The sequence below is a fragment of the Glycine soja genome, chromosome 13 (assembly GCF_004193775.1).
Source record: "Glycine soja cultivar W05 chromosome 13, ASM419377v2, whole genome shotgun sequence".
NCBI classification, from domain to species: domain Eukaryota; kingdom Viridiplantae; phylum Streptophyta; class Magnoliopsida; order Fabales; family Fabaceae; genus Glycine; species Glycine soja.
Genome location: NC_041014.1, coordinates 14,090,009 through 14,104,690, shown reverse-complemented (window position 1 = coordinate 14,104,690; position 14,682 = coordinate 14,090,009). Strand labels below are relative to the sequence as shown.

Sequence of the window (14,682 nt, the reverse complement as noted above, 5' to 3'; positions counted from 1 at the left end):
ACACCCTCGTTGGCCAGCCCATTCATCGTGACAACACTCTCCTTACATAAACAACACATGACTTTCATGTCGGTTGGATCTTGCAAAACGTTGTCGTTATTATCTACATTGGCTCTTCCTCCCTAAAGCAATCACAACTAGATCTACAAACAATAAAAACCTTAACAACAGAAAAATAAGACCCAAAATCAAAACCCCAAAACGACCAAATCTACATTGATTTATGCTGCCTTACATCAGCTTCAAAGAACGATTGGAAGAGAGATTAGGGTTGCAACTTTGAAACGTTTCTTTTTAATAAACTTTGTTTTATTTATTTATTATATTTTAATTAACTTAAGCAATCTAACTAGTCACAATTAATTTTTAGTAAACACATGTTAATTGTGCCACATAATCCATTTCTAAGTCAATGTCTGTGAGTGTATGTATACATGATTTTGATGATGTCAAAAGAAGAATTAAACAAGGCTCATTTGCTTCAAGATTAATATAAGATTATTTCAACAAACAAAGCCTTGATTCAAGATTTCTTCAAGATCAAGCATTGCCTCAAAACGAAAAGGTTTCAAGTCATCTAAGGCATATGTAATCGATTACCAATACATGTAATTGATTACCAAGGCACATGAAAGTGTGTAATCGATTACACATCATATGTAATCGATTACCAGAGACTCTGAACATTGGGAATTCAAATTTTAAATGAAGAGTCACAACTGTTCAAGAAAATTAAGTGTGTAATCGATTACACTAATACTGTAATCGATTACCAGAGAGGATTTTCAAGGAATATCGCCAACAATCACATCTTATCATTTGGATTTTGAATGACCATCAAAGGCCTATATATATATATGTGTGACTTGAGACAAAATTGGCAGAGAGTTTTGCTTGTTCAAAATGTCTTATTCTCTCAAAAGGAAATGAGAGAGATATTTCAAGAGAACTTCATTGCCAAATGCTCTCTCAAAAGAAATTCTCGGGCAAACACTTGTAAATCCATTAAGAGTTTCTCCATGGACTTCAATTGTAATATCCTTCTCTTCAAGAGAGAATTCTTCTTTCTTTCTTCTCATTCAAAGAGATTGTTTAAGGGACCGAGAGTCTCTTAAGTTGTAAGGAATGTTGAACACAAGGGAAGAGTTATCCCAGTGTGGTTCAGACTTTGTAAACGGATTTTTACAAAGGGAGTGAAAAATCTCAAGTGGGTTGCTTGAGTACTGGACGTAGACACAAAATTTGCCAAACCAGTATAAAACTGTGTTTGCATTCTCTCTTCGTTGGCTATGATGGGAATCCACCTCGAACACCATCGCACATTCTTCATCGTAATTGTTTGTCTTCACCTCTCCCCCATTCAATTAGTTGTAATCGTCAAATCAAATATAAACATGTGAAGTAGTTTGGGTTTTTCTCCTTTTGGATTTTAAATTTAGCTTGTGATTGTGTTGTTGCAGCCAATGGCATCTCCATGGTGATGGATGACAAAAATGAGAAGAAAAGGAACAAGTTGGTGGAATCAAGAGAGATGAGAGAGGAGAGAGAAATTGTATTTTATATTTTATTAAATTAAACATCAAGTTACTATAATAACCTTAACATAAAGAAATTGAAATAAAGGAGATTTTAATTATTTTGTCATAATTATTAATGCACTCCAATTGAAAAAGAGATGTAAGTTTATTAATAAACCCACATATATATATATATATATGCTCTTTGATGTTGTTTCCTATTGACATTTATTGATGAATAATAGAAAAAGGTCTTTTATATGATGTGATTTTTGGTATAAGCATATGAATTAGTTTTTATTTGTAAATCTATGAATGGTTTAGAAAGTAATTTTGAAATATATAAAACTAATTTTTTTTTTATCTTTCTCCATAAATTGTTTTGGTTTATTTGTATATGTATGTTTTATTTTAATGAGTTTAGCGTAGCGCGTAACACACGTGATTGTGATTTTGATGATTTCGTACCATATCGGTGTGGAGTATATGACTTTTAGGGTAGATCTACCTCTTAGAGACTAGGTAGATGGAGCCAGCACTAGAATGAAGCCATGTTCTATCTTTCTTGGCTCAGTTCTATGTATAAAGATGATCAGCTTTGGGTTGATTTTTGGATACTTTCAAAGATTTTTATGTAATTAAAGTTTTATCTTCTTTAAAAAAAAAAGAATGTGAAGTATCATGAGACACTAAGTTGATTCGGTTTAAGTTTTGTAAATGCATGGGTTGCATTTTAAGATTTGAGTTTTATCTGTTGATTTTAAAATCGAGGAAACATTCATACAATATTTTTATAAGTAAACTACTGAAAGAGTTCGAAGTTGAATAGAATAATATCATTAGTTGTAAGAGTTATATAACAAAGACAGGTCGTTATAATATCCACTTTAATTATCTCAAACGAATCGAGGTAGGATTTTTGGCTTAAGTGGAAAATTAAATTTAATTCTTTATTTTAATCATATGCCACCCTTTTCACATCTGAGTTTTCTTTTAAAAAATGATAATACAAACATATATACAGTATTTTTTTCTCCACTCTTTTTTTTCCTCATCGATCGCTTCATTTATTTCATGTGTTATTTTCTCTCGCTTTTTTCTTCTTTTCTTTTCTTTATATCTTGCTTTCTTTCTACTCTATATAACCCTATTTTCGGAAAAATGATTTGGTGGTCCGACATTAATATGAGTCCTATTATTTGGTACTTAATATACAGTTAATTATCATTATTTCTTTCTCATATATTAAAAACTTAAATAAATTAATATCACAAAAAGATTAATTAAGACCATAAAATACGTAGTTGATACTATCTAAAAATTTCTTCATTTTGGAACATACCTTTACACACACACACAACTTAGTTTCCTTCTCAGACAGAGTGAGTATTGGATGCAATAAAGCTACCACAAATTCTATAATTTGAGAAAACATTATGGAACCGCCCAAGGGTAGGGGGTGCTAGTTGTGTGACCATTAAAGAGGAGCAAAAAACAAACAAACTGAGATATTTAATTAATTACGTACTCTCAACAATGCCCTTAATTTCCCTATTCCCTTTTCTCTCTCACAGTCTCTCTTCCCATTGTATATATCTGGCCCCAACTCAAGAAACTGAATCTCAACAACAAAACTTATTGTCACACTCCAACCTAGCTAGCTTTTTTCTTCTTGCTTGTTATAAGTGAAAGCATGGAAAGATTTGATGGAGAAGAAATTGAAGAGCCAGTGAGTCCAACAGGGCAATACTTGACAAGCTCTTCACTGAGTGTGTACATTCTTGGTGTCTTGGAAACTGAGGTTCCCATCGATGACTCTCAAACCGTGCCACTGCTTCAGAATCTCTTCCTTCCCATCAACTCACGTTTCTCGTCCATCATGGTAACCATGTTCATGACTTCACTCACTCGATCCCTCCTCAATTGTTTTCGGTTTGGTTTTGATAAATTTGTATTCTTTTGTATACAAAGATAGTAAGATTTGAACCTAACACTTTGTAAATTATTCCAACCTCCTGTTATTAGATATCCTTTTCCACAAATATTTATAGAGAAAAAATAAAAGGTTAAAATAAATTAAATTTTCTGTTATAATTTAAAATTAACTTATGTATAAAAAATAAATTTTAATATAAGCTAAATCAAAGAGGAGTTTATGCATAAGTAAATTTTATTTTTTTAATTTTTTTATAAATACTTATTTGAGAACTCGATCTATTCATAGTATGAGTTTTTTTTTTTGTACAGTTTCAAATAGGAGTTTATATATAGTTCTTTGTTTTATTTCCTTTTTAAATAAAAAATGTTTGGATTAGTTGCAAATCTGGCTTAAATTCCGTACTCATGTTTGGAATGTTGGCCAAATCTGGGTCTTAATGAAAGGATTAATTAAGTAGGTTTAAGTAAGTCCATTAAGTGGGAATGTAATTATTAATGGGACAAAATGTGTCGACATGTCATCTGTACTTTTTTTTATCAACGAGTGGGAATCAAAGAGACAAGACAGAAATGGGTCGAAGCTGCATTTTTATTAGGATTTATGTAGATAAATACTATCGTATTGCAATTCAGGATAGCTTTTGATGGTCGTATTTTTTTTATTATAATAGCAACGAGGTTTGAATATTAAGGACTTCGGTTCAAACTATTTAAATCGTTTACTACGAACTAAACTAATTTTAGTGGGTTAATATGTAGAATTAATTGCATCTAGTTTTGTTTAAAATTTGCTTTAAAAAAATTACCAGAGAAAACTATTGCCGCGATGTCAATCGTGAGTGAATATTTAATAAAAAAAATAGGCGATACAAATATTAACAGACGAATATGTTAACTACACTTTCTTTTTTGCTGTGTTAATCTATTGTAAGGAGTGGTTTTCAAAAACCAATTTGAAAAGAATAGAAAAATACTGGATTTGGGTAGAGAAGGAAGAGAGAAATAAGAAGAAAAAAAACTAAAGAGAAAATAAGATATATGTGATGAAAAAAAATAAAAAATGAGACGAAAAATAACAAGTTGCACACATACCCACACGTGTGAGGATCCTCTCCAACATTTTCAGCAAGATTTTCCTTCCAGCAAAAATCATGATCATACATATTCTTCTCTCTCTATTTTAATTGTTATAAAATAATAGATCAATAGCTTAGATTTGGCGAGAGATTGCTGGAGGAAAAAGTGACTAGAAAGATCTAAATCCATACACACATACCAAAGAAAAAAAAAACAGTGCATTATATCGATTATATCATTTCATCAAAATTATATACTTTTGGTCAACTTACCAGAAAATTCACATTTAATGTTTGTGCTATACACATGCATGTACTATGTATAAAATATAGTACATCATTAATTGCGCATACCTATACGCCTTTTCTATTATTAATGACCTCTAAAAAAAATCTAACCTTGGAGTATTTTTGAATTAATATATAGATTAGGGACAAAAATGGGGAGAAAAGGTGGAAAAAAGTTGAAGTTAAGCTGGAGGACCATATCAAAGTTCCTACATTTCCCAATGGCAAGTCATCCAACTTCTTATATGATGAATACCTTGATGAGTACCTGTCCACAATAGCTGTGGAATATTTGCCACATAATAGGCCACTATGGGAACTTCACATTATTAAATACCCAACAAACAATGCTAAGGGTACCTTGGTGTTCAAACTCCACCATGCCCTTGGGGATGGCTTCTCTCTCATGGGTGCCCTTCTTTCATGCATGCAAAGAGCTGACAACACCTCTCTTCCCTTCACACTCCCATCAAGCCTAAGACCCAAAGCATCAATTTCCAACACCAAAGGGGTTTTCAAGAAATTGCCCTCCATTTTCTTCCAAACCATATCCGAATTTGGATGGAGTTTCTTGAAAAGTAACATGATTGAAGATGATCAAACACCAATAAGGTCTTGTGCGGAAGACTTCAAGACTCGCCAAATTACCATCTCAGATGTCACCTTCTCCTTGGATCTTATCAAAGAAGTGAAATCCAAACTTGGAGTGGTAGGTGAAATATCTCTCTCAAATTAATAACACTAAACTTTAATAAAATGATGTTGGTTATATATATAATTTTAAGGATAAATTGCACTGTTGTCTTGTAATAGTTTTAAAATTTTTTAACTTAATTACCTTTTAAATATTATTTTTAGACTTAATTATATTTTTAGTTTATCTGCTATTGTTATTTATCAAAATTAATCTTTTTTATTGTAATTAAAATTGAATCTTTATTGTTTTAATTTTATAATTTTGATTTATTTGTTAATTTGATATCTAATATTTATCAAAAATACTTACGTGACATTACACATTTACGTCAAACATTTCTGTTAAATATTAAATTTCAAGAATAATCACACAATAAAATAATGAAAAAATTAAGTTCATTGATCACAATTTTGGCCATTATTATAATATTTTTTTGCTTTAACCTAACATTATGGGGTTAGTTTGGTGACATAAGAAAAATGTTTTAGAAGGGTAAATCAAGAGTGAAATAATAAGAAGTAACTTAATTAGTTTTAGTCTTCATTCTCATTATCTTGATTATTGATTTGTTTTTTTTTTGGGTTGTCACTAAATTACAGAGCATAAATGATGTGCTTGCTGGGGTAATTTTTTTTGGCATTCGGCTATACATGCAAGAAATTAATCTGAAATCGAGCCAAACCCAATCCACAGCACTGGTGTTGCTGAACACAAGAAATATTGAAGGTTACAAGTCTGTTAAGGAGATGATTAACAAGACCAATAGTCGTTCTTCATGGGGGAATCAATATGCCTTTTTGCATGTTCCAATTCCAGAGCTTAGTGATTCCAAATATGCAAACCCACTTGAGTTTATAAGGGAAGCCCATATGGATATGACCAAAAAGAAAAATTCTTTGGCCACTCCTCTCACTGGCATGCTTCTAGATATGCTCAGAAAACTCAGAGGTCCTGAGGTGGGTAGCTAGCTAAGCTTAATTAAATGCTATCATCTTTCATTATTAATTCTAGGAGATTTGATACTAATTAAGGCACTATTTTTAATACACTTTTAGATTTTTTTAGTGTTGTTTTTCATTCAGAACTAAATTAAAGTTTCACATCAGTAATTTATATTGATCTTTAGTGTAAATCTTTGTTACATAGTTATGGAAGTCAAAATTTAATTTAATTAAAAAATAATATTAATTTTTTAAAAGAATTATATCTAACTATTATTATTCTTTTTAATATTGGTTAAAATTTATTAGTAATTATAAAATTATGTAAATCTTACTCATAGTTGAAGGAGTGTGGCTTTAATGTTCTTATGTGACTTCCAATTATACAAATTAGTGTACTTTGGTAAGTAATTTTAGCTTTTTTTTATTATAATTATGTTTGGTAATTAGTTGAAAATTTTGTTTCACCTTATTCTCTTGTACTAGTTAGTTGAAAAATTTGTTCGACCTTATTAATCATGTTTAGTAAATAAAATTATTTTAATTAGTAGCTGATAGTAATTTTTAAAATATTACTTCAATTTTTATTTTTAAGATGAGATTTTATTTTTTTTTCTCTTCTTCCTCTTGTTAAAATTCTAAATATTACATTGTTTATAATTTTTGTTTTATTGTTTTAGCATTATACTTTAAAATGTAATATAATATTAATAGTAGCATACACAATATAAAATTAATAAAAATAATTGAAACTAAAAATTATACTAGAAAAAATTATTCTATAAATAAAAATTACAAGAATTTAAAATTAATTAAAAAAAAACTAAAACTATAATACTTCAAAATATATTTTATGAATAAAATAATAAAAGTAAAACTTATATAAAACTTCATATAAACATGTTATTTTTATAATTGCTTACATTTATCAACTACTTCAAAAAATAATGGCATCAAATACTTATAATTTAATAAACTAACTTTTTTATTTTGAGTAACTTTTCAACTATTTTCAGTAACTTTTTTTTTCAAGTATTTTTACTAAACATAACCTTAATTGTGCATAATCATTTACATTTTTATCTTAATACCGGGTTTAATTTTAGGCTGCAGCTAGATACCTGCGCAATACTTTAAGAAACTCAAGCACAACAATCTCAAACATCATTGGACCAGTGGAGCAAATGGCTGTGGCTAATCATCCAATTAAAGGGTTTTACTTCATGGTAGCTGGTTCACCTGAGGTATGAATGTACTGTGCTCTTTTTTGTATGTTTTTTACACGCAATCTTGTTTCCAAAAACATGCATGTGGTATACCATGCGCACTTCCCTTTCCATTAATCAACCTTATGTCCGAAAGTTTTTAATGATCCCATTGATTTTTGTTCGTTGGTGAATTTTGTTAGTTGCATCATCAATGCATGTCAACCAAAAACAAAGCCCTATCTGTTTTGTAGTAGATAATTTTAAAGGGTAAATAGTAATTTTTGTACTTCAATGTGATAAAATCGTCCCCGAAAAATGAAAATTCAAATTTTAGTATCTGAAAGTGAAAAAAGTACGATAAATTCATTCATGTGTTAACTTTATCTGTTATCATTAATGAAAGAGTCTACGTAACACATTCATGGATAAATTTGTCCGCGCTATATACATTCATGAACGAAAATGACTATTTATCCAAAATATAATTTAATATTCCTCTTTCTTCCTTTTTTAATTGTTGTAAGCATAACATTACAATAAATACTTAAAAAATAGAAAATAAAACATAAGTTAAAACAAACATAATAATAAGCATAATATTGATTAATAAGCATAATTTGTCCATTATTCTGAAATTTCTAATGTGACAGTATTTTACCCAAAATATATATGAGACTCAAACAAAAATACATAACCATTAAATTAATCCTTACAAAAAAAAATAAGACCCAACTTAATTTTGTCAATACCTAATATTGTTACAATAGAAATTTCATAGAAACAAACAAATTATGCTTATTAATTAATATTATGTTTGTTTTAACTTATGTTTGTTTTCCTATTTTTAGATGCTTATTGTAATGTTATGCTTGCAACGATTAAAAACGGAAAAAGATGAAGATTCAATAATATTTTGGGCAAATAGTTATTTTCGTCTCTGAATGTATAAAATGCTGACAAATTCATCCCAGAATGTGTCATGTAGGCTCTTTCATTAAAAGTAATAGATGAAAGTTAAAAGATAGATGAATTTGTTGCACTTTTTCACTTTCAGAAATTTAAATTTTCATCTTTTGGGAACGAATTTGTCAGTGCTTTACACATGTAGAGACAAAAATAAATATTTACCCTAATTTTAATTAGAGAAACAGGACAAATTTATTGATCAATTAATGTTTTTATAGTACTACAAACTTTTTTTTAAATATATCCTTAGATGTTTAAGATTCATATATAGATCGATAAAGAAATATTTAAAGAAGTGTAATATAGATTAATATATATTAGTTTCGTCTAACCAATGTCCTTAGGAATAAGGAATGATTAGGAATAAGGAATAAATAAGAAGAAAAAAAATTTAAGTTAAGATTACGTTGAAAAATGAAAATCACACTTTTTAATAAAAAAAATAGATCCACTTTTGATTTTTTTTAATAAAGTTTCCCATGACATTATTGATTAGCATTTTCCTTAATACTATAATTAAAGACTAAAATTCCTTGCATTGATTATTGATGCCTTCACCACTAATAGTGAAACATTAAAGGGTATATTTGAGAAAAAAAATAATTAAACTTCGAAATTCCAAATTATCAAATATTTTGGGACATGAAAGGTTAAAGCATCTTGTTCTTACCAAAATCTGGAACTGTGACATGCCAAGGTTGATGCAGCGAATATGGGGTCCCAGACCTTACACGTCGGATTTGAGGTGTGTCTTTGATAGGAGGGGGGACCTGCAAAACAAAAGACTCTGATACTCAAGTAAGAATATAAGTTAGGAGAATAAAGCAAGTATATTCTTAAGTAAAGCTCGAGTGAGCGAGAGAGAGGCACAAACTTATTGCTCGTGTGCTAAGTGTGTGATGGAATTGTGTAGAGGAGTTTGATAGAACATGTATTTATAGTAGTTGAGCGTGACTACCGGTCCTTGTTTGTAGGGTTTGTTATAGCCTTTACAGATAATTTATGACTTGTAGATAATAGTCGGAAGCTTATAGATAATGTTAGAGATAAACATTTGTTTATAGATAAAAGGTAGAAGATAATCATACCTTGTAAATAATGTGTGACCTTATAGATAATCAATTACCTGCCAATAGATAAAATATTCAAATATATTTGAATATTAGTAGATTAGAGATTGTGACACCCTCTACCCTTACAATTATAACTAACTAACTAAATAAATCATACAAAATTTATTTAAAAGATTATAAACACATAATAATAAAAGAAAGAAAAAAAAACATGCAAAATTAATTAATAATTTTTCTTTTTAAACACATTTAATTTAAATCAATTCAAAAGGATAAAGGTTCACATCCACTTAGTGAAAACATAATAGAATTTTTTTTAATAAAAGATAAGATTATCCCAGCTCAAAACAAGACCGTCCACTCTAAATAAATAATAAAAAGAAACTAAAGTAGAAAAGTATAACGCAATTATATCATTCAGTAAATCATAACATGCGAAAATCATAATATGCGAAGTAAAATCCTATGCCCCAATGTCACACATATCAGAGCATATCCCTATCACAAACTAAGTCTCTCCATCTCTAGCATGTGACTCATCATATGAAGGCTCACCTGAAACAAAGTGACAATCAGCCCAAACACAAACACACACACCGGGAGTAAGTTATCACATTCGTATATAATAAAATATTAGAGCTTGTGAAACATATAATACTTAAAGCTAACTTTATATAAATAACATTACCGCACAACATCTCACACATTATTCACACCCATTCAAGTTCGCATACTCCATAAAATAACATCAACCACATTTGTTAATTCAATGAAATTCAAACACAAGCGTTATGCAACAATTATACTAAGACTCAAGCCTATATGCAATGTGGTACCATGTAAGTGAAAAATGACATTGGGGCGCTTAGGAGTACATGACAAAGCACACCACACAATGGGTATACTCGGTCACTCTCACTAAGTAACATCATAAGGTGACCAGTCAGGATTACTCTGTTTTGCGAGAATGCCCCAACCACATGGGATCAACATGGGCTTAAAGGAGCACTCAAACCGAGTATCTTTAGCCCCAAGGCCTAGACTCCGAAGAATCCGTTTGGGCCTCACCTTCCTGATCCAGGTCCAACCCCTAAAATATTTTTTTACACGCAGACACTGTTTATGAGTTATATAATACCCACGACCTCACTTTTATATTTCAAACATATTTAACAAATTGCACCATAGTTTAACCCTTCAGGATTCTAACTAGGAATCCTACAATTTCCTTTAGTACTGCGCATAAAAGTTCTCTCAAGATAAACATTGGTCGGGTTACTGTATAGCTCATAACTCACATGACAAGTAATATTACTACAAATATCAATCACACACTCATTCACAACCATATTTCATGTCTACAGTTTAACATTTCACATTTTAACTAACTACAAAATATACTCAACAATTAAATAACAATGTATCATAATAATAATAACATACAATATTTAACTTCAAGGCTTATAAACAAATAACTATAAAATACACGTAAAATATATATATAAGTATATTATATTCAAAATATATATATATATATATATATATATATATATATATATAACAAATAAAAAGTATTAAATATATATTAATATAAAATAATCACAATAATATCAAATATATCATTAAGTAAATACAAATTATATATAACAATAAAATATATACTCATATTGATTTATATGAACAACATGTATACTTATATTCTAAATATATCTCAACTAAGTTACCAACATCAAGAAAATGCCTAATTACAATGTGAATACAACTTTAGTTAATTTCTTTAAATGATTTTAGTCAATTTAATTATCCAACAATCCCTACACATATGAATTTCATGACGAGAAATCACACACGTGAAATGAAATATAAAGTCTGTAAAAAAAACAGTATCAATATATATGTACACTATACACTGCGGTGTGAAAAAAAATAAAAAGAACAAGATTGAAAGACCAACATATCTGGTATAAACAAAATCACCACCACACAATTTTTATGCTAATTATAAAGAATTCCAATTCCTAAGGTACACACCTAACACAGGAACACATCAATTCTACAACAAACTCGCAACAGAACACCAATTGGTTCATCAAACACACTCAATCCGCGATTAAACATGAAAACATAATTAAACTTCATAAACACCCCAAAATAACCCAAAAATTGATCATCTAGGGATCTCTACACATGTTCATTATAATCCCCAAGCGTGAGTAACTCATCCCTTACCTCGATGTAGTCGCTTAAATGTTCTCTATTAACAATTGTGGCGTCTCTGATGCTCTCTAGAGCTCCTCTTCTGATTGCTCTGTTAGGGTTCTTGTGCGTCAGAAAAGAAGAAAGGAACAGAATGCGTTTTTTAAAAAACTGCTCTAGGTTAACATTTGGTTTATATAGTGAGAATTTATGACCTAATAATTTTTTTTACTTATTTATTAATTTATTAATTACTTATTAAAAGTTACTGTTGTTACAGAGATAACCTATTTGTTGGGGAGTCCAGCTGTTAAGAATCAGGTGTCCATGCTCCTATAACAGGGTAGTCACATGTCTCTGAGTGTCATGTAAGATGTCACATGTATTTTGTGGGTCCTGTACAATACACATCTATTAGTTATATTTGGTTTTTCGTTTGGGGAGTTTCAAATCCAGAGTAGAGAGAAAATTTGTTTTGGTGGTATGTTTGATTATCTTTAAAAGTACCTTTATACATAAAAAAAATTTGGCTAAAAAACTCAGTTTTATAGAAGCAGAACTTGGATTACTTTTGCAATTTGCAAACTTTAATTCAAATATAGGCTGCATCATAGAAAGAAACTAGTAGTATTGAAGTTAAATAGACAAATAAAAAATTATTTATATATAACACTTCTTTTTTGTACTCGCTAATAACATTGTAATATATATACAATACTCTATATAATTCTTTTTATATTTGTCTATTTTAAAATATAATAAATACATTGATGGAGTTGCAGAGTCTCACCATGACGATCATGAGCTACATGGGAAAGATAAGAATTGCATTTGGAGTAGAGAAGGACTTCATCGACAAGCAATTATTCAAGTCGTGTTTGGAGAATTCTCTTGAGATGATAAAGGAAGCAGCAAAAAAGATTTCGACATAAAACTAATCAAATATGGAAGATAAGTACTACCATTATATTCTATTGTTAACATATAATTATTTTATTTAAATATATGTGATGTAATGATTCTGTAATAGAATTTTGTTTGTGTGTGAAACGTATTTTTATTGAACTTGAACAGTATCATCACAGACATGTTTGTTTTTAGTTGGCAAGTCCCTACCATACATAAAAAAGTAAAATGTTTTTTTTTTAATTTTTATTTGTATTCGCTTGTAAATGAGTTTTGCCTCAACTTTGTCTTCAAACTCAATTTGAAATGTAAAAGAAAGAAATGCTGTGTAAAATAAAATTGAGATTTAAGACAAAATTGAGGCAAAATTATGGAATCCAAAAACACTTTTATAAACTGAATATAATCTAAAACATAAAATATTTAAGTTTATAAATTTTAATTCAAATATAAAATCCGTTGAGAAAAAAAGGAAGCTATTCAAATCAAACCATTTTCTCAATTGTGTGGACAGCTTCATAGAATTTTAAACAAATGATCATTAGAGAGTTCTTATCATCTTATAACTTTCTAGTTCGGTATAAAGGTAAAATTAATAGATATATAGGAAGCAATAAATAATAGGCGTATAACCCAATCCTCTCGTCTTTGGTGCTGATATATAATAACCGGGTGTATAAAATGACTAGCATACCTGGATTTGTTAACCTATACACTCATTTTTTTTTTTTAATATGAGTAACAAGTTATATTACTATTGTTGTTTTTAAAATATTTTTTAGTTATAATATATTGATGCACACATATTAAAAGGTAAAGGTGTGTACGATAGGTTGTTAGCAAATCTCACTAACATTTATTAACGTACATATTCTTATTTTTTTTTAGTATACGTGTATTAGTAAGTTATACATTGATGTATTTTAAGACAATATTTAATTATAGTTTATTAATGTGTTCATACTAAAAAATAATGATGTATACGTTAATAAATCCCTAGAATATATATTTAAATCTTAAAATATTTATATAAAAAGACCATTATCTACTATTTCGCTTAGAACCATATAATATCATAAATGGACCTGATTATAGAAAGGTTGTTGTTGCGACTCATGTCCCAGCGTGAATAACTTAGGTGGCTTTTCCCTAAAAAAAACTTAGGTGGCCTTTGGATGGATGATTTTTTTTTTTAAAAAAAAAGAAGTTGTGGACATCACAATAGAGAGAAACATCCCAACTATATTATCACTTTATCCCTATCCATCCTTTGCCAAACAACCCTCATATATTCATAAAATCAAAAGAAAACAAAATGATTCTTTTACAGCACTAATGATTCTGTTTTGGAGGAAATGAAGAAAGAATACATGTTAAAACAAAGAGAGGGCTCTACTAGAATCCAGACTGCTTGATTTCAATGACAATGTATATGCAAGGAACAGTTTATCAATACAATCTGATGCATCATGCATTCAAGTTCTCTAGATATTTAGAATGATCTCTTCATTATTGTGATGTCATAGAGCTTCATTATAACATAAACTTTGTTTGTGAATTTTGTATGGATAATAGAACATTAATGAAAAGATCTTCTTCTTTTGTATGTTGTTTGTTACATGATTTTAAAGTAGTGTTAGATTGGAGCCATTTTGACTTAAGGTTGTGTTTGAGAAAGTGTTTGAGTTACGTTCAATGCCAATCCACCATGAGATAAGGATTGACAGCTGAACATGCTTTGGGAAGAATGCTGCAAAACAACACACTCTAAGGGTGGCATGTGTGAAGAGATTAAATATGATGATGTTATTGGAGTTTGAACATATATTGAGTGAGTTTGGTTAAACTTAAACAAACAACTTTAAAATAAGTGATT

At 29.3% G+C, this 14,682-nt stretch overlaps 1 protein-coding gene across 1 annotated transcript; it reads left to right on the top strand.

Moving 5' to 3' along the window:
• Positions 1-3,057: 3,057 nt before the first annotated feature.
• LOC114382061 (O-acyltransferase WSD1-like) lies at positions 3,058-13,024 on the top strand. Its single transcript, XM_028341294.1, has 5 exons — positions 3,058-3,399; positions 4,959-5,528; positions 6,116-6,472; positions 7,564-7,701; positions 12,683-13,024. Exons 1-5 carry the CDS (start codon positions 3,211-3,213, stop codon positions 12,830-12,832), a joined length of 1,404 nt encoding a protein of 467 aa, XP_028197095.1. The 5' UTR covers positions 3,058-3,210; the 3' UTR covers positions 12,833-13,024.
• Positions 13,025-14,682: the final 1,658 nt, after the last annotated feature.

Bases quoted from the DNA above. Each gene is read 5' to 3' on its own strand.
- LOC114382061 (XM_028341294.1), top strand. From the start codon at position 3,211: ATGGAAAGATTTGATGGAGAAGAAATTGAAGAGCCAGTGAGTCCAACA. The intron at 3,400-4,958 runs GTAACCATGTTC...ATTAATATATAG, and splicing joins CACGTTTCTCGTCCATCATG to ATTAGGGACAAAAATGGGGA. The intron at 6,473-7,563 runs GTGGGTAGCTAG...GTTTAATTTTAG, and splicing joins GAAAACTCAGAGGTCCTGAG to GCTGCAGCTAGATACCTGCG.